This window comes from Sorex araneus, chromosome 2, assembly GCF_027595985.1.
Source record: "Sorex araneus isolate mSorAra2 chromosome 2, mSorAra2.pri, whole genome shotgun sequence".
NCBI lineage: Eukaryota > Metazoa > Chordata > Mammalia > Eulipotyphla > Soricidae > Sorex > Sorex araneus.
In genome coordinates, this window is record NC_073303.1 from 223926263 (window position 1) to 223949336 (window position 23074).

Consider the following 23074-nt stretch of genomic DNA (forward strand, 5'->3'; position numbering starts at 1 on the left):
AGGGCAATAGCCATATCTCAGATTTGGGAAAAACACCTTTACTCCTTGCTGCTCCTCCCCCAAATGTCCACACAAATGTGTGCATGGAGCACCTAGGCACACAGAAAGTATTCAGTAGATATTTGTTGATTTTTTTTTTCAAAATCATTGCAGCAGGAAGGGTTTTCTTATACATTTTTAGACTCCTGCTGTTTGTTCAGGAATGGGAGAGTTTTTTAAAGAGCCTAAGATCAGAAATCTAAAAGGCCTCCTTCTGCCATAGCTCTGCCCTGAGTTGCCCCATCCGACTCCACTTGTGCTGTGATTTTTTGTTTATTTGTTTGTTTGCCTTGACTGAAATTCTCCGTAAGCCTAAGGGGTGATATTACCTCTACTCACCCAAGGATCAAGAGAAAGTGGCTTTATCGTTGGCCAACCAAAGCCACCAAAGAACCTTTTAAAACTATTTTGGGAGGTAGGTGGTAACTTTTCCAAACACACTGATTCAGAAGAGATTTTTGTCTATTTTTCAAACTACGTTTCCATGGAAAATCCCACAGAACTGTTCCTGCTCAAAGATGCAATTTTAACCCCAGGCCTCACTCCTTAAAATGCATTTAAACATCATTCTGTTCCTGTCATTCCGTCTAGTCATTTGAGGTCTGGGATGAATCTCTGAGACTGATGGCATGTCAAGGAAAACAATTTTAACTGACTTAAGACCCAGGAACAAGATCCAACGAAGAGAGAAATCTAGAAACTGATTGGGGGAGAGAGAATGGGAGAGAGAAGCTGAAATCCAAAATTGAAGTTGTTTGAAAAGTCCCCGTGAGTTTACCCAGAAGCCTGTCTTTCCAGGGCAGACGCACTGCATTGAGAAAAAGATCTGAGCTGCCTCTGAGAGGATATTTTGGTCAACAAATCTAAATTTTGCTTTCCGGAATTTGCTGTGGGCCCAGGTCTCAGTCAAAGAAGCTCTATTGTTTGCCGTTTCCTTTTCTAGTTCAGGATCCCGCTGCCTTGTTCCCCAGCCCCTAGATTTTCCTGGAATGCTTTCAGAAGGTGGCAGGCGCTGACCTCAGTGAGTTCTGCAGGACAAGGCTCCGATTCTTACTTGGTAGCTTTCGCAAGCACACTGACCATCTGGTCCTCGGTTTCTTCGCGTCAGATTTTAACGGGTAGGCTGGAGCCATAGCACAGCGGGTAGGGCGTTTGCCTTGCACACGGTCGACCCGGGTTCAATTCCTTCGTCCCTCTCGAAGAGCCCGGCAAGCTACCCATGGCGTATTCGATATGCCCAAAACAGTAACAACAAGGCTCACAATGGAGACGTTACTGGTGCCCGCTCGAGGGATGACAGTGTGCTACAGTGCTATGCTTTTATATACTCTCCACAGACGTAGCAACGAGTATGCGTAAAGAGAAAATGTCACTTCACTGTATTTGGTTTTCAAGCTTGACGTTTTCACACAAACTCCTTCGGAGTGGGCGGCTCGGTTTAGTTGAGGGCTAAGAGAGGTAGAAGCAGCCGGAGACTACTGGGGAGTCCTGCAGGAAAACACTGTCTGTCTTCCCTCTGCCGGCCTGGAGGCAGCACGACACAGACCCCCTCTGCTGGCCTTGCAGTAGCCTTTCCTTTCCGGAACTCCCTCAAAGCAGCTTCGCCCTAGCCCTGAGCCAGTCTCCAAACAGAAGAATGGGAATGTGCTCTCGCCATCCTCTGAGGTTTTCATTCGACACTAAAATAGCGTCTTTCTTTTCCTGTCTACAGATCAGACTCCTACTCCGACTAGATTCCTGAAGAACTGTGAGGAGGTGGGGCTCTTCAACGAACTAGCAAGCTCCTTTGAGCATGAATTCAAGAAAGCTTCAGATGAGGAGGACAAAAAGGCAAGAGGCGGGATTTCTGCTGAAGAACTGGTGGTCAGACCTAGGCCATTTTCATTGTGTCCTGGAGTCACTTACTTACTTGGTTAAAACACAAAATGACAGGCTTGCTTCTGTAGAGCAGGAGTTAGTCACTCATCCTGTCAGTCATCTCGGCCTTCAGGGAATCCTGGTGACGGACAAGCACAATTTTGTCTGCACCAAGAATCAGTCTTCTTGCCCTTCTAGTGGAGCACTAGTTTAATAATCATTTTTTGTTTGTTTGTTTGTTTGTTTGGGGGCCACATCCCAGTTGTGAGATGCCCCCAATTTAGTGCTCAGGCGAGCATGTGCTATCAGGAATAAAACCCGGGACTCCGCATATTCAAGGCAAGTAAACTCTACCTCAAGCCACATCCCCAGCCAAGCAATCTATATTTTAATATTTAATATGTGACCAGAGTGGTAGTACAGGGGTAAGGCACTCACCTTGCATATGGCGGGCCCTGGTTTGATAACTGGTGCCTCTTGGTGCCCTGAGCACTGCTGTGAGTGACCTCTAAGAACAGACTCAAGAGTCAAAATAAGGGATTTTTCCTTTTGGGTGACTGTTAGGTGTGGCCCCAAGACAAACCAAAAACTCAACAACAATACAACCAAAAATGATCTGCTCTGGAGGCCTGCTATGTTGTTTGTTTATTTATTTATTTATTTATTTATTTACGGGCCACAGCTGATGGTACTCAGGGCTGCAGGAATCATTCCTGGCAGTGCTCAGGGAACCTTATGTAGGATCGAACATACCGAGGATCAAACCAGGTCTGCTGCGTGAAGGCAAACACCCGCTGTATTATCTGTCTGGCCCCTGGGGTTGTGATTTAAATAGTAGAGTATATCCCTTGCATGTGTGAGGGCCTGGATCCAACCCCAGCGTCATACGGACCCTCGTGTGTCTCATATGTCTCCTACCACCCAAAGAAATGATAATAATAATAACAAAATTATTTCTGTTCTAAATATGCTAAAAGTGTGAAAAAATATAAACTACTAGGATCTTATAATTCAAGGTGTAATTTAGGAAATTTTTTCTTTTTTGCCAAATTGTACATTTCTTTTTTGGTTTTTGTTTTTGGATCACACCTGGCAGAGTTCAAGGGACCATATGCAGTGCCAGGGATTAAACCCAAGTTTGATGTTTGTAAGGCAAGTCTAACTCAGTACTGTCTCACTGACCCCCAAATTGTACTCTTTTCTGTTTTTTTTTTTTTGACTCATTAGACCACTCCATGAACTTCTCATATAAGTCAGCGTTTATTGAACTTCAACTCTTTTTTTCAGCATATGTGGTTCTTCATCTATGCCCCAGAGAAAGAAATAAGACTAGCAAGTGAAAGCTGCTACAATTCTATGTAGACTCCTTAGTAAAGAGATTGTAGAGAGGATTAAAATGTTAGCGTCCTAGGTGGAGCAATAGTACAATGAGTAGGGGCTTGCCTTGCACGCAGCTGATCTGGGTTCGATCTCTGGCAACTCATATGGTCCCCCAAGCACTACCAGGAGTGATGCCTGAACACAGAGCCAGGAGTAACCCCTGAGCATTGCTGGGTGTGACTCAAACACCAAAAAAATAAGAAAAGGGCTGGAGTGATAGCATAGCAGGAGGGCATTTGCCTTGTATGTGGCCCGACACAGGTTTGATCCCTGGCATCCCATATGGTCCCCAAGTACCACCAGGAGTAATTCCTGAGTGCAGAGCCAGGAGTAACCCCTGAGCATCACCGAGTGTGATTCAAGAAGCAAAAATAAATAAATAAAATTAGATAAAATAAAATCAGGCTGGTGAAGAGATTGGTGTTGAAACAATGTGTATCTGAAACCCAATCGTGAATAACTTTGTGATATCATGGTGATTAATAAAATTTGTTAATTAATCAAACAGCAGCGTTAAAAATAAATAAATAAATAAATAAATAAATAGGGGCCAGAGTGATAACATAGCAGGTAGTGTGTTTGTCTTGCATGTGGCTGACCCTGGTTCAATTCCCAAAATCCTATAGGGTCCTCTGTGCACTGCCAGGAGTGATTCCTGAGTGCAGAGCCAGGAGTCACCTCTAGGCGCCACTAGGTATGGCCCAAAGAGTAAAATAACAATAATATCACTGCATCACTGTCATGCAAACACCCTACTCGCTGTGCTATCGCTCCAGCCCAATAATAATAAAATTTACATAAATGAATAAAATCAGATCTGGGGTCCAGAGTGATAGTACAGTGATAAGGCGCTTCCCTTGCATGCAGTTGACGCAGGTTTGTTCCACCAAGACTAATCCCTGAACAAAAGCCAGGAGTACTGAGCACCTCCAGGTATGGCCCCCAAAAAAGAAATCAAGGACTGTCATCTCTTAATCTCTTAGTTGCTTCTATTTACATAGTATAATTTATAGCTTCCTAAAATCATCCCTCTTTTTCTTTCTCCCCTAAAACAGTCCAGTTATTTCCACTAAGATTTAAGAAATTTAACCCAAACTCCTACAGGCAAGAAAACTAGACCTCCTAGGGGCTGGAGAGACAGTGCAGCGAGTAAGGCACTTGCCGTGCACATGACCAGCCTGGGTTCGATCCCCAGCATCCCATATGGCCTCCCTACTGCTGCCAGGAGTGATTTCTGAGTGCAGAACCAGGAGTAACCCCTGAGCATCTCCAGGTGTTTCCTCCCAAAAATCAGACCTCCTTTAACAGCTTCAAGTACTTTCCACTGCCATTTTAGCTCATTCCCAGGACATTCTAGATGATCAGACCATTACTCTTTGGTCATCCCTGTGTGGAGAGCCTCCACAGGACCGGGTGCTTCATAAACAACACCTGTTCTTGTTAATTTCACCGTGCTTTGAAAAACAGGATGTCCTGCATCCCTGGATGTCTTTTCCTTGCCTGTAAAGGGTGGTCTTCACCTCCTGTGATGAGAAGCATGTAATTAGTGGAAGGTTTTCTCCAGGAATGTTTACTGAATCCAAAATTTTCCTGAACACAGCTTTTCTAGGAGTTGCCCAGGAGTATTTTTAAGAATGATGTGTTTATTTAGAGGCCTCTCCTTCCTCCCACTTACCACCTTCTGACTTCAGGGAAGCCAGTTCTCTCAGTCGGCTCTAACATCTTAGCAGGAAGGAAAAGTAAGTACAGAGCCAAAGAGTGGGCTTAGCACATGCCAAGCATGGGAGAGGCCTGGATCGGTCCCTTAAGTACTGCTGGGACTTACCCTGGTGCACAGAGCCAGGAGCAGTAGCTCCTGAGAATTGCCAGGTATGGCCCAAAAGCAGAAATAAGAAAAAAATGTGAGGGCAGAAATGAAAGCATATTGGCTCTTCCTTGTCCCCATCATCTTGGAGAAAAAGAACCATGGCCGGGGCTGGAGCGATAGCACAGCGGGTAGGGCGTTTGCCTTGCACGTGGCCGACCCGGGTTCTAATCCCAGCATCCCATATGGTCCCCTGAGCACCGCCAGGGGTAATTCCTGAGTGCAGAGCCAGGAATAAGCCCTGTGCATCGTCGGGTGTGACCCAAAAACCAAAAAAAAAAAAAAAAGAGCCATGGCCACCTTCTCTGAAATAGTAAACATCAGATTTTCGCTTCGGTTTGCTGAACTGAAGATTTCTAGGCGTTCAGATAGCAAGGGAAGAGTCAGAAACAAGCTACTTCTCAGCTAGAGTCCTTCGACACGGGAAGGGTAGGACAAAGGCTCTGCTTTGTGAGGCAGAGCTGCACTGCCAGCCCTCCTGCCACAGCTAGTGTCAGGGCCTCCTCTCAAGTGCTTTATTGTCCCCTGCAAAGCCGTTTACAGCGCCATCGCTCTGTGAAGTGATCGCATCTGCCAGCAATGCACTCCGCTTCCTCTCGAATCTCACTCATAGGACCGTATCCTCATTTCACTGATGAAGTGATTGGTATTCCCTTCCTTGTTACCCCAAAACTTCTCTTCCTAACTTCTGTTCTCTAGTACCATATGTGGAGTGAGATCACCACCCAGCATAAAGAGCTCCCCAGAAAAGAGCTTTCCTGTCTTCTTTGCAGTGCTTTGTACTTGTTTCCTTCTGTTTTTGTTTGTAATACTTTTTTTTAATAAGAATTTTATTTTATTGAATCACCATGTGGAAAATTACAATGCTTTCAGGCTTAAGTCTCAGTAATACAATGCTGAAACAACCATCCCTTCACCAGTGCCCATATCCCACCACCAAAAAAAAAAAACCCACACAGTACACCTCCCATCCTGCCCCCCGCCCGCACCCTCCCCCCTTCCTTGTAACTGATAAGTTTCACTTTACTTTCTGTTTACTTTGGTTACATTCAATATTTCAACACAAACCTCACTACTATTGTTAGGAGTACCCCACTAGAGTCAGACCTGTTGTGAAGAGAAATGAGGTTTTGGATTTCTGTACTTTAACAGCTAAGTCCAGGGAGATTTCTTCCAGATATTGGATCATTGCAAGCTTGTAAACCCCATCTGCGGTCGTCATAATATGGCGGTCACCACGCCCTTCATCCCCGGAAAGGAAGAGGGGAGAAAGAGAAATACCTTTCCCCTCCTGGGCAGGCATAGGGCCGAGGCTTAGTTCTCAGGCTGGAGACATTCTGTGAGGAGCTGCCCATGCTGAAAGTAGTTTAGCTGGGTCTGGATTCACGCTCGTGCAGCTGCGGAGAGGCCGCACACATGTGCGGCCCCCCAGGGTCACATCTCGGAGGCCTGTAATACTTTTTGTTGTTGTTTGGGAGAGGTGGGTCACACCCAGCAGTGCTCAGGGCTTACTCCAGGCTCTGTGCTCAGATATTACTCCTAGCAGGGTTAGAGGGACCATATTTGGTGCCAGGGATCAAATACAGGTTGACTGCATGCAAGGCAAGCCCCTACCTGCTGTACCTTGGCCCCATGTTTGTAGTACCAGTTTGTCTGTTTACTTTCTATCATTGTCAACCAGTCTAGTCATTTTTGTTGACAGGAAAAGTGTTCATGTTCTTTAGTACCTAACACCACTAGTTGGGAAAAAACAAATACTGTCTTCAGTGATTATTTTTCTGAAGAACTGTAATCATATTTACACTGACTTAAGTGTTTTTACAGGAGTCCCAGGTTTGATCCCTGCACTGCATCACTGTCACTGTCATCCCATTGCTCATCGATTTGCTCGAGTGGGCACCAGTAACGTCTCCCTTGTGAGACTTGTTACTGGTTTTGGCATATCGAATATGCCATGGGTAGCTTGCCAGGCTCTGCCTGCACTGCATAGTTCCCGAAATACTACTGGGTATGGCCCTCAAAAGAAATAGTTGTTAGGAGCTGGAGCAGTAGTACAGCAGGTAGGGCTCTTACCTTGCACGCGCTGACCTGTGTTCAATCTCCAGCACCCCATATGGTCCCTGAACACCACCAGGAGTAATTTCTGAGCACAAGCCAGGAGTAAGCCCAGAGCATTGCCAGCTGTGGCCCAAAAACAAAAATAAAAGCAAAACATTGTCAAATCATATTTTGGGCCTCACCTGGTGGTGCTCAGGACTTACTCCTGGCTCTGTGCTCAGGGCTCATTTCTGACAGTGCTCGGGGGACCATATGGGGTGCAGTTGAACCAGTTCGGCCTTGTGCAAAGCCAGCACCCTCCTCACTATACAGTCTCTCTAGACTCTAAATCACATAATTTTTCCTTTCATGACCTGTGTAGTTTTTTTTTTTTCCCATTCAGAATATTTAAAAGGGGTTGTAAATATTGCACAATGCTAGAAGATTTGATCCCGGCACCACACACACTTATAATTTTCATCTGTGGTAAAGCAGGGTATGTCCTTTCTAGTTAGGGAAACATAAGTCCTAATAAGTTCAAATTATGGAGATACAGTACACTGGGTAGGGCGCTTTCCCTTGCACAGGGCTGACCCGGGTTCCATCCCCGGCATCTCATATGGTCCCCAGGTCCCGTCAGGAGTAACTCTTGAGTGCAGAGCCAGGAGTAGCCCCTGCCTGCCAGGTGTGGGGTTACAAAAAGAAACAAAACTAGGGTCCATGAAAACTTGCAGTTTAGTGCTTTAGCCAAGGGCTAAACTTCTTAGAACATATGCCCCCATCTTTTAGCTAGCAAAAGCTGAAGGGGATCAAGGGATTGAACTCTGACTCCTTTCTCTCTAAACAGGCAGTTACGGGGCCCCTTGACATGTCTCTGCCTTCCACACCAGACGTCAAAATCAAAGAAGAAGAACCAGTGGAGGTGGACTCGACCCCGCCTGACAGCCCTGCCTCCAGCCCCTGCTCCCCATCGCTCAAAGAGAAGGTAAAGATCGCTACCGAGAACTCCTCCGAGTGTTAATCAGTCAATAAGTTTGAACTCACTGTATTGTATAAATGCATGGAATACAGGATTAACTCATTACTTAAAAGATTTAAGATTTTCTTAAATAGGTATTTAATAGAGACCTATTATCTGGCCCAAGAATTCTTCTTACAAGTCTCTGTGGAAAGTACTGCACATGTCCACCAAAAGTAACATACTAGAATATTCATAACCCTTGTAGTCATGATAGAATATAACTCTTAGAGGGGCTGGAGTGATAGCACAGCGGGGAGAGCGTTTGCTTTGCATGCGGCCAACCCGGGTTCAATTCCCAGCATCCCTTATGGTCCCCTGAGCACCGCCAGGGATAATTCCTCAGTGCAGAGCCAGGAGTAACCCCTGTGCATCGCCGGGTGTGACCCCCCCCCAAAAAAAAAAAAAAGAAAGAAAATAACTCTTAGAGAGTCCAGAGCAGTAGTACAGCTGGTAGGGCATTTGCTACCACATGAAGTACCGGGTTTGATCCCTGGCAGCTCATGTGGTCCTCTGAGCCTGCCAGGAGTGAACCCTCAGCCAGGAGTAAGTCACGAGCACCACCAGCTCTGGCCCAACCCTCCACCCCAACAAAAGACAGAGCACTTGGAATAGCCCACGACCCACCCACCCCCAATAGAATGAATCAGTATATATATATATATATATATATATATATATATATATATATATATATATATATATATGATGTTTCTAAAAGAAACAACTACATGGCATTAAAAAAAATGAGCTAGGGGCCGGATAAATAGTATGTTGGGTAGACATTTTCCTTGCATGTGGCCAGCCATCGGTGGGACCCCATATGGTTCCCCTAAGCCTGCCAAGAGTGATCCCTGAGCACAGAGCCAAGAGTATGCCCTGAGCATTGCCAGTGTGACTCCCCTCAGAAAAGAATGAACTAATAATATACAAAGCTATGTGGGTGAATCTCTCAGATGCTATATTGAACAATAACAATTCATACTCATAAGTAGTACTACTTGATTTTCCACAGTACTTACTATTTGATTCCACAACTGTCAGGTTTAAGGCAAGGTAAAATTTTTTTTGTGTGTAGAATTTAGGATAATATCTACTGCTTGTGAAGGCATGAATTTGGAGAGGACACAGGAAAACCTGTGAAGTTAAAAAGGGACTCGGTCTTGACATTCCGTATTTGAAAGTCATTTCATGGGGGCCAGAGTGATAGTATAGTGGGCAAGGTTTGCCTTGCATGCAGCTAACCCGGGTTCCATCCCTGGCATCCCAGATGGTCCCCCATGCACCACCAGGAGTGATTCATGAGAACAGAGCCAGAAATAAGCCATAAGCACAACTGAATGTGTGCCAAAGACAAAAAGAAAAGTCATTTAGTTGCATCCTTTATGATAGTGAACTTTATTCTCTCTCTATGCTGTACTTCATTTAAGGGAAAAAGAAAAATCTCACATTTTATAAATTTGTCATTAAATTTAGGGGGCTGGGGAAAAACGCAAAGGACTGAGCGCATGCTTTGTCATAAGCTGAGGTGTCATATTAGGGTCCCCTGAGCACCCCTGGAGTAGCGCCTAGGCATTGCCATATGTGGCTGCAACATAAAAAAAAAAAAAAAAAAAGGAAGTTAGAGTTAGAGGAGGAAAAGTCCTTCCGGAGGGAAGTCTTATGAAGACTCAAAGGGAACTTGACTAGAATTCTGATATTCTGATATTACGTAAGCGGAAACCTCTAAACCTCTTAAGTGTTATTTATATGTATGTAAAACATAAAACACATACAAAAATGTACCACTCACTGAATTTTCACATAGCGGCTTCTGATAATATCTAAGTAACCAGCACTCAGATCCTATCAGAACCGTGGAAGTTCCCTTATGCCTTCTTTCACGCTCTGATTTTCTGCCAGTTGGTTGTTCATTGCAGTTCCATCGTGGAAACCTGGTCTTAGCTACATCCAAATTTGGTTCAGTAACTTACCCCACTGTGAGGGCCAGAGAAAGAAACAGTTCAGAGGGCAGGAATACACGCTGAGCATGTATAGGTTCAGGCCTGGCAGTGCCTGGTCCCAGGAGCCATTGTCAGCTGTGTCACCCCCAAGACACAGACCCTGCCCTGCAGTCACAGAGCCGCTCTTCCTCCTTCTCCCTCTCTGATCAGGCCCTCAAGGCCCTCTCAGTGTCAGTCTTCCAAGTTAACAGTGGAAGCAGTTGATTTACTTATTTTATTTTTCTGTAGCTATGAGTTGGGTTTGTTTTTTGTTTTGTTTTAGATACACCCACTCTGCCTCCCTTCCCCCCGCCCCATACATGTCTTCTCACAGGTAAACCTGAGTTCTGTTGTCAGTATTGGCTGTTTCATCTTCTCATTTTGTTTTGTCTGTTTGTCAATTTTATGTCCTCATATTGCACATGTGGGTGAAAATATCCAATACTTGTTTTTTTCTTTCTGACTTATTTCACTTCTCAAAATTCCCTCAAGCTCCTTCCGTTTTGCTGCAATTGACAAAAAAAATTCTTTTTTTTTTTTTTAATCCCTTGATGCTGGGAATTTGAAAAAAAAAATCAAACCCAGGGCTTCACGCTAAGAAGGCATGCACTCTACCATATGCCCACCTCTTTTTTTCACCCTTTTTCTCTGAATAATATCCTAATGTATAGGTACACTGCACTTTATTCAGTTATCTCTCTATTGATGAGCATTTTGGTTGCTTCAGATTTTAGCCTTTGCAAGTTACACTGCAGTAAACACTGAGGTGGATATAACTCATTGTGGATTTATATTCTTTAGATAAATACCCAAAAGTAGGATTGCTGGACCATATGGCAGCTCTATCTTTAGCTTCTTGAGGAGGCTCCGTACCATTTTCTGAAATAGTTGTGCCAATTTGCATTCCCCCCACCAGTCTCTTTCCTAAGCAGTTTGTCTTATTGCAGCATAATCAGTGTTCAAACTTGTATGACCTCTTTAAAGGGTCTCTACAAGATTTTGGGTTGCTTTACTGCCAGTCTTCGACTTGCCTTTCTCATTAGAGATGAGAGGACAGTGGGCACCAAACTTAGAATGATAGTAACTAGATTGTGAGAAATTATAGGAATTCCTGGAATTATCTGGTACTACACAGAGATCTCAAGTGATTTTCCAGCTGTCATCTCATACATACCATCACCATCACCCCAAGAGGAAAAATAGCCAAATGGCGTTAATTTCCTTTTCCTACTAAATGGGTGCATGAAGTCAGGGGCCAGGATGGAACCAAGTCCTGGTTTACAGTAGGAACTTGAGTGCTCTTGCCAGTATTTTTAAACTAGATTTGGGGGTCCCAGAAGATACGGCACAGTGGCTTAACGTGCTGCATGTTCAAACCTGCTGCCACCTGGCGATTCTGACAACTCTGCTGTTTGGCAAATTCCCAGCAAGCGAGGATCAGTCTTGGCTTCAAAGGTGCTAAGGGGCTGGGGGCTGGAGAGATAGCACAGTGGGTAGGGCGTTTGCCTTGCACGCGGCCGACCCGGGTTCAAATCCCAGCATCCCATATGGTCCCCTGAGCACGGCCAGGGGTAATTCCTGAGTGCAGAGCCAGGAGTAACCCCTGTGCATTGCCAGGTGTGACCCAAAAAAGCAAAAAAAAAAAAAAAGTGCTAAGGGGCTGGAGAGACAGTACAGCGGGTAGGGCGTTTGCCTTGCACGCAGCACACCTCGGCTCGATCCCTGGCATCCCATATGGTACCCTGAGTACTTCCAGTAGTGATCCTCAGGGGTAGAGCCAGGAGTTTAGGAGTCCCCCCTGAGCACCTCCGGGTGTCGCCCTCCAAAAAAAGGCACCAAGAACAAACACGACACCATGAGCTTAATTCCCGGTGCTGCAGCGTATACCGAGTGAATCCTGAACAGCTCCACTGTCTGTGATCCCTGGAGAGGAAATGAAAATTTGTTCAAGATTTTGAGATACTGTGTTTAGAGATCCTATGTATTTTCCTCTAAGAAGTCCCTTAAAGCCTTTTTCGATCTGTCTCTTCTCCCCAGGAGGTTGCCCCGAAGCCTGTAGTGATCTCTACCCCCACACCTACTATTGTCCGGCCTGGCTCCCTGCCTCTCCACCTGGGCTACGACCCACTTCACCCAACCCTTCCCTCCCCAACTTCTGTCATCACACAGGCTCCACCGTCCAACAGGCAGCTGGGGTAAGTAGAAAACGAAGAGAGATTGAAGTCTTAATCTCTTTGATGAGATAGGAACTGTGCTTGAAGACAAATCCCTGGGATTATCTCTTTGAAATTATTTCTTAATGCCCACAAACATTCTCTTTTACTTTTTTAATAGATAAGATTAAATGCTGGGGGTGGGTGGACAGATACTACAGCAGGTAGGATGCTTGCCTTGCCTGCAGCTAACTCAGATTCAATCCCTATGGTACCCCTAGATCACCAGGTGTGATTCCTGAGCACAGAGTGATGATGAATAAACCCTGAGCACGGCTGGATGTGCTCCCCCCACGAGAGATAGAAAGAGAGCTAGCTCGAAGGGCCAGAGAGATAACATATTGGGGGGGGGGGGAGAGAGAGAGAGAGAGAGAGAGAGATTGAGCTTGCTTGAATGGCCGGAGAGATAATATATTGGGTGAAGTGTTTGCATGTCGCCGATCCAGTTCAATCCCAACACCCTTTTGTCCCTTGAGCACTGCCAGAACTGATCCCTGAGTGCCAAACCAGCACCACCTGGTGTGGCCTAAAAACAAACCGACAAAAAATGTTCTTGAGGCTGTAGAGATAGTATAGCCGATACGGTGCTTGCCTTGTACTCCAGCCAACTCAGGTTTAAGCCTTGACACCTTATAAGATCCCCCAAGCACTGTCACAGGTGATCCCTGAGCACAGAGCTAGGAGCACTGCCAAGTGTGGTCCAAAAATAAAGGACTTACTGGGGGCTTTCTTAATTGTTTTGTAGGTTTGAGTCCATACCCAGTGGTGCTCAGGGTTTCTCCTGGCTCTTACCTCGGATCACTCCTGGCGGGGCTCAGGAAACCATATGAGAGCCTGGGAAATGCTCTGCCTGCTGTGTTAACTCTCCCAGCCCCAGCTTCCTTCATTTGTTGATCCAGTCTTCTCAAAGAGGATTTCTTACAACTTCAGGATGTTAAGAGAGAGAGAGAGAGAGAGAGAGAGAGAGAGAGAGAGAGAGAGAGAGACTTTACATAATAAAATACACATGAAAATATGTGGAGGAGATGGATGATAGTACAGTGGGTAGGGCGTTTGGTTGCCTTACAAGCAGCTGACCCGGGTTTAATCCCCGGGGTCCCATATGGTGCCCCGAGCCTGCCAGGAGTAATTCCTGAGTGCAGAGTCAGGAGTAACCCCTGAGTATCAGTGGGTGTGGCCCCATAATCCAAGCTCTCCCTACCCCCAAAAAAAGCATGTTTAGTTTCTTGGCTTTAGCAATCTGTTTGGGCACTAGTGAATGGGGTCTGAAATTCATTAAGTCATCTTTTAGGCCTGGAGTTTCTTTCAGTCGTAGTTAAGATACTTGGTATTTTTGTAACTATTCGTACTTAATCTTATTTGTTTGTGTATTTGTTTTCCCTCCTGGCATGGCCCCTATACAGATTTCCCTAATGGATGATTTGAAATCCTGCCTCCAGGTACCCATGGTTTAAGAGATTAAATCATGAGGATTTAGGAGCCTCCTGAAGTTTCTTATTTTCTGGACCCACTTAGAAAAAAAATTGAAAAGGAGAGCTGTTTTTTCAGACAGGCATCACAAAATGTGGAAAGGAAACAAGAGAAACATTCACATTTAGCTCCTTCATCTGATGTTATTCAGCTTTGCAAAATGACAGCCTCGGACTGGGCAGAGTACAGGGGTTAAGGGACTTGCCCTGCTTATAGCCAGTCCCTGTTTAATCCCTAATGTGGCATATGGTTCCTTGAGCACTGCCTGGAGTAACCCTGATGTGTGGCCCAGTAGCTCTGCCCACCCCCCCCTCAAAAGAAAATGACAAGTCTCCCTCACCTGAGGCAAGATAGGTTATACATTAATAGGATTAGTGTCCCACAGATTTGAGTTCAGTGGTATTTGTTTAATTTGCAAGGTATTAAGATTTTGGCATTTTCCTCCATCTTTAAGGTGAGGCAAGTAGCATTACTGGCTTTTTATACCTTCAGGAGGGTGTTAAGATTTTAAAATGGATGGGGCATTTGCCTTGCACGCAATGGCCTTCTAAGTGCTGCCAGGAGTGACTCCTGAGTGCAGAGCCCAAAGTAACCCCTGAGAATCACTGGGTATGCCCCCACCGCCACAAAATAAATAAATAACTAAAATGCTATCCTGAGGGGTGGCAGGACACAGAGGTGGAGACCGCCAAGACCATTGTGGACGGGAGCAGACCCTCTGCTGAGGGCGTGGTGTTGGATCATTGTATGCATGAGACCTATCGTGAAACAGTATCGTAAATCACAGTGACTGAAGTGTGTAAAAAAAAAAAAAATTTAGTGGTGTCCCATCATTTCCTTAATTAGAAGAGACTAGAAACTCTGCTCTAATTATAGAAGGAAGATGTATAGGCAGGAGCATCTGAATGCTGAGCATTTCACTTCATGCCTCCCCCAGGTCTCCCACCGGCTCCCTCCCTCTCGTCATGCATCTCGCTAATGGACAGACCATGCCCGTGCTGCCAGGGCCTCCGGTACAGATGCCTTCTGTTATATCGGTGAGCGCTGCCGTTGGGGCGGCCAACGCTGCCCACCTCCTAACCCCTCCCATCCCCAGGAAGCCTCATAAGCACACACGAGCCCCAGGGAAGCCTGGGCTCCGGCCTGCGTTAGCTGCGCACGGTAGCCTGCCCAGACTCCGCCGGCCTCTGCCAACCCAGCACTAGACAAAGACTCATCTGGACAATTGGCTCCTGTCTCGGAATTGATCTTGCCAACTTGCCGACAGGCTGCTTTCGCCTGGCACCGAGCGCCTCCCAAATTGCCCACCGCTTTCTCAAGACACAGCCCCAGCCCTTCCCGTAGAAGTCGTCACAGACCTGGAGCGTTAGATTTCTTTTTACCCTGTGGTGCTCCGTGAGGGAAGGCATTTCCCACACTGCCCCTGCTTGCCCTAGGGACACGGAGCACAGAACAGGTTCCTAACACGCCAGCCTCCAAAGCTGGCATTCTGGAAAACTCTTGCCCCACCACTAGGATGATGGTCCCTTCTGCTTTCTCTCCCCTGTCCTGATCCAGCTGGCCAGACCTGTGTCTATGGTGCCCAATATTCCTGGTATCCCTGGCCCTCCAGTTAACAGCGGTGGCTCCATTTCTCCCTCTGGCCACCCTATGCCATCAGAAGCCAAGATGGTGAGTACATCTTAGCCTAGGGCAGTGTTGGTCTTTGGGGGCGGGGTGGGGGCGGAGGCTGTCAGCCTGCATGTACCAAGGAGCTGAGCAGAGGAGCCTTCCGGGACTGGCAGAGATAAAAGACACCCTGACTTTGGGCCTGGAGACAAAAAGACTGACTCCTGACTCCTGTCCTCTTTCCCTGTCTTCGAGCCTGGTACAGAGACCATGGCCATGGAAAGAGGCAGCACAGATCATTAGGAGTGGGACACTCTGTGCTTCAGTTCCAGGGTGACAGATGGAGGGTGGATGAGTGGGCGGGAGAGCTGGCCAAGAGGTGAATAACTGCATCACCAGCACCTGGCCAGGATCCAGCGGAGAGCTCCCAACCGGGTTCTGTTGCTCCAAGAGTCCCCCTCCTCCGGCTGCGCCCAGGACGATAGCCAGGGAGCAGGGTGGGCCACGTTAGCACTCCAGGTGCACGTTCACTCACCCTCTCGTTTTCTTTGCCTTTCTCTTCTGGAATTGGTGTGGGAATTTTGGTCCTCACACTTTTTCCCCTTTGTTTGAATCACCCCCTTAACAAGCTGTTCCCCCTCCCCGGTCTTTCCCTACAGAGGCTCAAAGCTACCCTCACCCACCAAGTCTCCTCAATCAATGGTGGCTGTGGGATGGTGGTGGGTACTGCCAGCACCATGGTGACGGCCCGTCCGGAGCAGAGCCAGATCCTCATCCAACATCCTGATGCCCCGTCCCCTGCCCAGCCACAGGTCAGGGGTTGGGGCCCTGGGATGGGGGGCCAGCCGTTTCCTCAGTGCTCACTGTAGCGTGTCTCTCTTTTCAAGGAGTAGGAAAATTAGAGAAGAAGGGATCAGCTTTCTGGGGTGTCTTCCTGAACTTTGGTTATCGTTGACAGAGTGCCAGTAACCAAATACACCGCCATTTATTACATCCTTGAATTAGAATTACATAAAAACATGCTGGATAGTACAGAACTATCACAAAGGAAATCTCAGTTTTTGTGTTTTTTCATTTTCTGTGTGTGAATGATGTAACCGCAGAATCCTCTAAAATGTGCTAGAATTTCAGTTCAAGGAACATTGTACACCAAAAGAGGCTCCCTTCGAAGCTGTCCCATCTGTTAAGCCTTACCAAAAAAAGAGAAGACAGAAAGGAAAGCACACTTGAATAGATTGCATAGCAAGAATCAGGTAACAGCGACCTATTGATAAAATGTGATATCACGGTATTAAAATAGCTCACTCAACAAATGTGAAGAAAAAAAAAAGTTTCTTGCTAACTTAATCTTTTTATCGCAGGGAAATAAAATCAACCAGGACCAGAGAGATTGTATGGGGTTAAGGTACTTCTTTGCAAACATCCTGCTGTGGTCCAAGCCCCATCACTACATGTAGTCCCCTGAGCACTGTCATTATTCCTGTCAGCCCTGAGCACCACACGCTGTCCACAATAAATGTAAAGTAAAAAGCAATCAGAGGGTTCCTGTTTGTATGTCCAGTTCTCTTCTCAGGGAGGCCTCAGTTTTAATATTGAGGCTGGGGGGGGTTGGACCACACCCAGCTGTGCTCAGGGATCTCTCCTGGCTCTGTCCTCGGGCCACTCAGGACCATCCGTGGTGTTTACTTCCCATTGTACAGTGAGAAGCAATGACTCCAGTTTTTAAACTGTGACCCCAAAATTTTAGACTGAGTTTGACATTTTCTCTCCATTTCACTTCTTTTGTGAAATAATATTTGTTTGAATAAATAAAATTAACTGGATTATCAATACTAGTGGAGAACATGATTCTGTCAGGCTTGATGTCCAAGATTCTCTATTTTAATAAGTTCCCACTTATTCTTATGCAACTGATAAGAGTTCTGGCATGTATGGGAACTGCTAATAGGTATTTCCCAGTAGCAGTAAATCCAAGGAGACGATTGACCTTTCTACATTTTAATTTTGGCCTCTGGTCTATCTCTGAACACATCCAGCTAACAGAAGAAAGAGTAGGATCAAAAAGTGTCTGAGGGCTGGAGTAAAGGACTGGAGGAAAGGCTCTTGCCTTGCACGTGGCTGCAGTGGCTGTGATCCTGGTGCAAATTGCAAATCCTTGGCCCCACTTTTTGCCTCCTCCTTCAGGCCTTCAGGCCACCAGGGGTGTCTGCTGAGCACAGAGCCAGGAATAGCCCCTGGTGTAGTGTGAGCACCACCAGTGTGGCCCAAATACCTAAAATAAATAAACAAAAAAATTGTAAGTGCTTTAGTGACAAGGGACATTGATTTTAAAGTGTAAAACTAGAGGAGGGGGAGTCCAGAAAGATACTATAGCGGGAGGTGTTTTTGTCGTGCATGTGACTGACCAGGATTCAACCCCCATGGCCATAGATGGTCTCCTGAGTCTGCCAGGAGTGATCCCTGAGCACAGAGCCAGGAGTGTAAGTAAGCCACGAGCACCTCTAGGTGTGTACCCAGCAAATAAAAACAAAATATAAAAACCAAAGATGAGCCTGGATGTTATTAGCATCAAAGCACTTGACTTGCATGTGCGAGGCCCTGGGTTTGATCCCTCTACCAGACATGTTTGTGTACACAGAGAGAGAGAGAGAGAGAGAGAGAGAGAGAGAGGGGGGCAGAGAGGGGGGAGGAGAGAGGAAGAGAGGGAGGAAGAGGGAGAGGGAGAGAGAGGGAGGAGAGTCCTCTATCACTAGTTTGTAAAGGGATTAAAATGTTTTCCAGTAAATTTTTAAAATATTTTTCTGTTGTGGAACAATTAAGGTAGAAACTCTCTGAGGATGAACAATAATATTACCAATAAAAAGACTGTACTAATTTTTATTATTCTAAACTAACCCATATCTCACTGGTAGTAAAATTCATAGAACTGTCTTCTTTCCTTTCCAAAATATGTTATCACTTGCAGCTTTTTGTATATTTTACTTTCCAAGTGATTCTAAAAGTTTGTTATTCCATGGGCTCTCTAAACATTCCTCTGACACTCCATTACAGTATCCCTGCCTGCAAGTCTCTGTTTTTTTTATTTTTATTTTTTTTAAGCAATCCGAATTTCATTGTGCTGCCTCCCAAATGCTGAGCATTTCCAGCCGCACTGTGGTCTGTGTAAATATGGAACAGCTAGAGGGAAACGGAGGCAAAGAGAAGCTGAGGGCCAGACGATGAGACTTGCTCCCATCAGAGCTGAGTCTGTCCCTCCTCCAGATCTTTCACTGAGGCTCCAGGTCTACCAGACATCAGGTGTAGTTCGGGCGGGGGTGACTGTCCCTCTGTGACTCTCCTTCCTTCCCGGCCACAGGTCTCTCCAGCCCAGCCCACCCCCAGCACTGGAGGGCGAAGGCGGCGCACGGTGGACGAAGATCCCGACGAGAGGCGGCAGCGCTTTCTGGAGCGTAACCGGGCGGCGGCGTCCCGCTGTCGTCAGAAGCGGAAGCTGTGGGTGTCTTCCCTCGAGAAGAAGGCTGAGGAACTCACCTCCCAAAACATCCAGCTCAGTGTAAGTGGGGTTCTGATGAGTAGGAAGATTGTTGAGTCCCGAAACTGGACCTGAGTCAGAAGCCAAGGGACAGTAGGAGCCGATGACCCTGTGAATTGGGACAGGGATTTGTCCCAGGAAGAAGGCAAGCGAGAATCTCTTCACAGTTGAAATTTCTTTTCCAGGAAGTGGGGAAGTTACTCACCGTCTGCTTCCTCCCAGCCTGCTGCTCGAGTGAGTCATTCTAGACTCTCTGGATGAAGCAAATTAGACTGAGCACCCCACGGGGCTTAACTTGAGTCAAGAGAGTCTGGCTGGGTTTATGGAACCTCACGAAGGAAAATATATGCGAACAGGATGATAAAAGAAAGAAATTTATCTCGAGATTGAGCCAAGTGTGTAGGAGGTCTCACTCTCCCCTCACCTGCTTTCCTCTGCTGTTATTGCAATGTCTAGGGTCACACAGAGTGGTTGTGGCATGCCATAGATCACACATTTGTGGCCCTGGGGGTCCCAGTGCCGGTGATACAGGATACATGGCAAGAACTGGTGTCCTTGCACCCTCTTTGCAGGCACTCTGCCATATGCGCTATTCCCAGGCCCCTAAAGCCATTTTGAAAATGAGATGGTGGGGGCCAGAGCGATAGCACAGCGGGTGGGATGTTTGCCTTGCAAGCGGCTAACCCAGGTTCAATCCCTGGCATCCCATATGGTCCCCCAAGCACCACCAGGAGTAATTCCTGAGTGCAGAGCCAGGAGTAACCCCTGAGCATCGCCGGGCGTGACCCAGAAAGAAAAAAAAGAAAGAAAAATGAGATGATGGGCTGGAGAGAAGGTACAGCAGGGGGTAGGCATATGTCTGACATCCCCTCTGGTCCCCCAGAGCACCACCAGGAGTGATCCTGGGTGCAGAGCCAGGAGTAACCCCTGAGCATCACCAGATGTGGCAAAAAACCAAAAACCCTGAGGTAGGACTGTGACTCTGTGGTAGAACCCAGGCCTTGCAGAAGTGAGGACGCAAGTTTGAGAGCCTTGCCCACAGTGAGTGTGTGATCTGCAGCATCGCCGTCTCTGGTGCCGTAAGCAAGTGTGTGTGGCCGCAGGTCCTCGCAGCAGAAACAGCAAAAAGAGCAGAAGGGGGAACTAAAAATAAAATAGTGGGCCAGAGACGATACAGTGAGTGGGGCGCTTGCCCTGCATGTGGCTGACCAGGTTCTATCCCCAGCACCCCATATGGTCCCCCGAGCACCACAGGAGTAATTCCTGAGTGCAGAATAGGAAGTAATCCCTAGTCGCTTCTCGGCCTTCTGGCTAAGATCAAGTGTAAGAAGTAATCCCTGAGCATTGCTGAAGGTGACCCAATCATTTCATTAATTTAAATAGTGGGGCAAGAGAGATTGCACAGTGGGTAGGGTACTTGTATAAGGCCAACTGGGGTCCTATCCCCAGCACTGTGCATATTCACCTGAGCACCCCCACAAGTGATCCCTGAGCACAGAGCCAGGAGTAAGCCCTGAGCACCACTGGGTAGGGCCCAAGCCCCTCCCCTGCCAAAAAAAAAAAAAAGAGGTGAACATAGTTCCATAGTTTCTTAAAGTTTTCTTTCTTTCCTCTTCAGAATGAAGTTACATTGCTACGCAATGAAGTGGCTCAGTTGAAACAGCTGTTGTTAGCTCATAAGGACTGCCCGGTCACTGCACTACAGAAGAAGACTCAGGGCTACTTAGGTGAGTGGCTCACCGCCTCGCAGCATCTGTCGGTGACCGACGTTGTACGGAAGGTCTCACGAACAGTCCCATTCTGAATTTGGAGGCAGGGTTCCACACTGATGCAGAAGCAGCCTTAGGTGGAAGGATGATCAAGAATTGAAATGCATCAAGAAAGCGGCTCAGGGGTGTGGCACGTGCCCTGCATGTGGGGCACCCGGGTTCCATCCCTGGCGCAGCGAAAGAGGAGACAAGAGCCAAATGTCGACAGCAGGGTTTACTTTTAGATCAGATGGTTTGTCATTGGTTGGTTGGTTGGTTGGTTTGTTGGTTGTTTGGTTGGTTGGTTGGTTGGTTGGTTGGTTGGTTGGTTGGTTGGTTGGGTGGGTGGTTGGGTGGTTGGTTGGTTGGTTGTTTGGTTGGTTGTTTGGTTGGGTGGTTGGTTGGTTTTTGGACCACTCCTAGCAGTGCTCAAGACTTACTCCTGGCTGCGTGTTCAGGGATCACTCCTGGAGGGATTGGGGGGACTCTACGTGGTGCTGGGGGTCGAACCCACCTTGGCTGTGTGCAACGGCAGCTCCCTCCCTGCTCCACTGTTGCTGCTGCCCAGACCAGAAGGCTTTGACCAAACAGCGGAGGTGACGGAGCCAGCCAGGTGTTTACGTGGCTGAACACTGTCAGAAGAAGGAGCGGCAGCTGCAGAGACTCAAAGTGGGGCTGTGCCTGGCACGTCCCAGAGCACCCGGGAAGCTGGTGTGACCAAAGCGGAGAGCGCGGGGCGCGGAGACCAGTTGGAACTGATAGGGAAGGCCACGGAGCCACGGGAACATTTCGTGTAGGGCCTGTCCAGTTTTTATTTTTGTTTTTGTTTTTGTTTTTTTTTTTTTGCTTTTTGGGTCTCGCCTGGCAATGCTCAGGGGTCACTCTTGGCTCTGCACTCAGGAATTACCCCTGATGGTGCTCAGGGGACCATATGGGATACTGGGAATCGAACCCGGGTCGGCCGCATGCAAGGCAGACGCCCTACTCTCTGTGCTGCTGTTCCAGCCCCGGGCCTGTTCAGTTTAGGTTCTCCACTGGGCAGAGCGGCGGCGTGACTTATCTGACTTATGGTTTGGGGGTTTGTTTTTTTTTCTAATTGTTTGCCTTTGTTGGGTTGGGCTTTGGGGCCTTCCGCAGTGGTTCAGAGTGGCATGGGGGATTTCTCCTGGCTCTGTACTCAGCAGTCAGTTACTCCCAGCAGTACTCATGTGGTAGTGGGTGTGTGACCCCCCCAAAAAATAAAGAAGTCAGGACTGAACCCTGAGGTGTTCCAATATTTGGAGGTAAGAGTGATGAGAAGAAATCCATACATAAAGGACTGAGAATGAGGGCCGGAGAGAGTACAGCAGGCAAGGTTCTGCCTTGCACACAGCCGACCCGGGTTCCATCCGCTATCCCATACAGTCTCCTGAGCACTGCCAGGAGTAATGCCTGAGTACAGGAGTAACCGTTGAGCATCGTCAGGTGTGCCCCCCTTCCCCTGCAAAAAAAATAAATTGATAGTGTACAACAAAGAAAGTAAGACAAAAGCCAGCTGAGAGGGGCCCGGAGAGAGCACAGGATCGTGGTCAAGATTTGGGGCTGGAGTGATAGCACAGCGGGTAGGGTGTTTGCCTTGCACGCGACCGACCCGGATTCAAATCCCAGCATCCCATATGGTCCCCTGAGCCCCTGAGCACCACCAGGAGTAATTCCTGAGTGTAGAACCAGGAGTAACCCCTGTGCATCGCCAGGTGTGACCCAAAAAGCAAAAAAAAAAAAAAAAAAAAAAGATTTAAGGCACTTGCCTTGCAGCTGACATCGGTTCAGTCCCCAGCACCACGTGTGGTCCCCGGAGCACTGCCAGGATTCACTCCTGAGCCAGAACCAGGAATAGCCCCTGAGCATTGATGGATATGGCCCCCAACCCCCTCCAACACCCCGAAAAATGTCTCAAGGGGCCAGAGAGATAGCAAAAATAAAGGGGGTGGCAGAGAGACAGTACAGGGAATAGAGCACTTGCCTTGCACGTGGCTGATCCCGCAGCACCTGACCCCGGGGACAGCCCCCGCAGGTCCTCGTGTGTATGGCCACCCCACACGCCCCATACACCCCACACACAGACAGAAATGTAGTGTAGTGATTCAGATCCTCTTGTTGGATTCAGTCAGGAAGTCAAGGACTATCGGTAAAGTCTGTATATACAAAGTTTTCTACTTGGTCCCTATCGGAACTCAGGGCCAAATAATTCAAAGATTAAGGTGCTTATCTCGCATGCAGCTGCAGCTCCAGCACCACTGACAGTCCCCCCAAGCACCACCAAGTGTGTCCTCCCCAGGGATGCCCC

General features: G+C 47.3%; 1 protein-coding gene across 3 annotated transcripts in view; it reads left to right on the forward strand.

Moving 5' to 3' along the window:
- The window catches only part of LOC101553126 (cyclic AMP-dependent transcription factor ATF-7), a 121611-nt gene that overhangs the window by 89913 nt on the left and 8624 nt on the right, over positions 1-23074 (forward strand). For 2 of the 3 annotated variants that reach the window (XM_004601540.2, XM_055125318.1), the window contains exons 4-11: positions 1751-1869; positions 8025-8162; positions 12215-12372; positions 14798-14897; positions 15418-15531; positions 16128-16280; positions 18824-19021; positions 20619-20727. In XM_004601540.2, coding sequence (XP_004601597.1) covers positions 1751-1869; positions 8025-8162; positions 12215-12372; positions 14798-14897; positions 15418-15531; positions 16128-16280; positions 18824-19021; positions 20619-20727 — 1089 coding nt within the window. The remainder of the gene's footprint in view (positions 1-1750; positions 1870-8024; positions 8163-12214; positions 12373-14797; positions 14898-15417; positions 15532-16127; positions 16281-18823; positions 19022-20618; positions 20728-23074) is intronic. The other variant, XM_055125319.1, reaches the window with a different exon arrangement.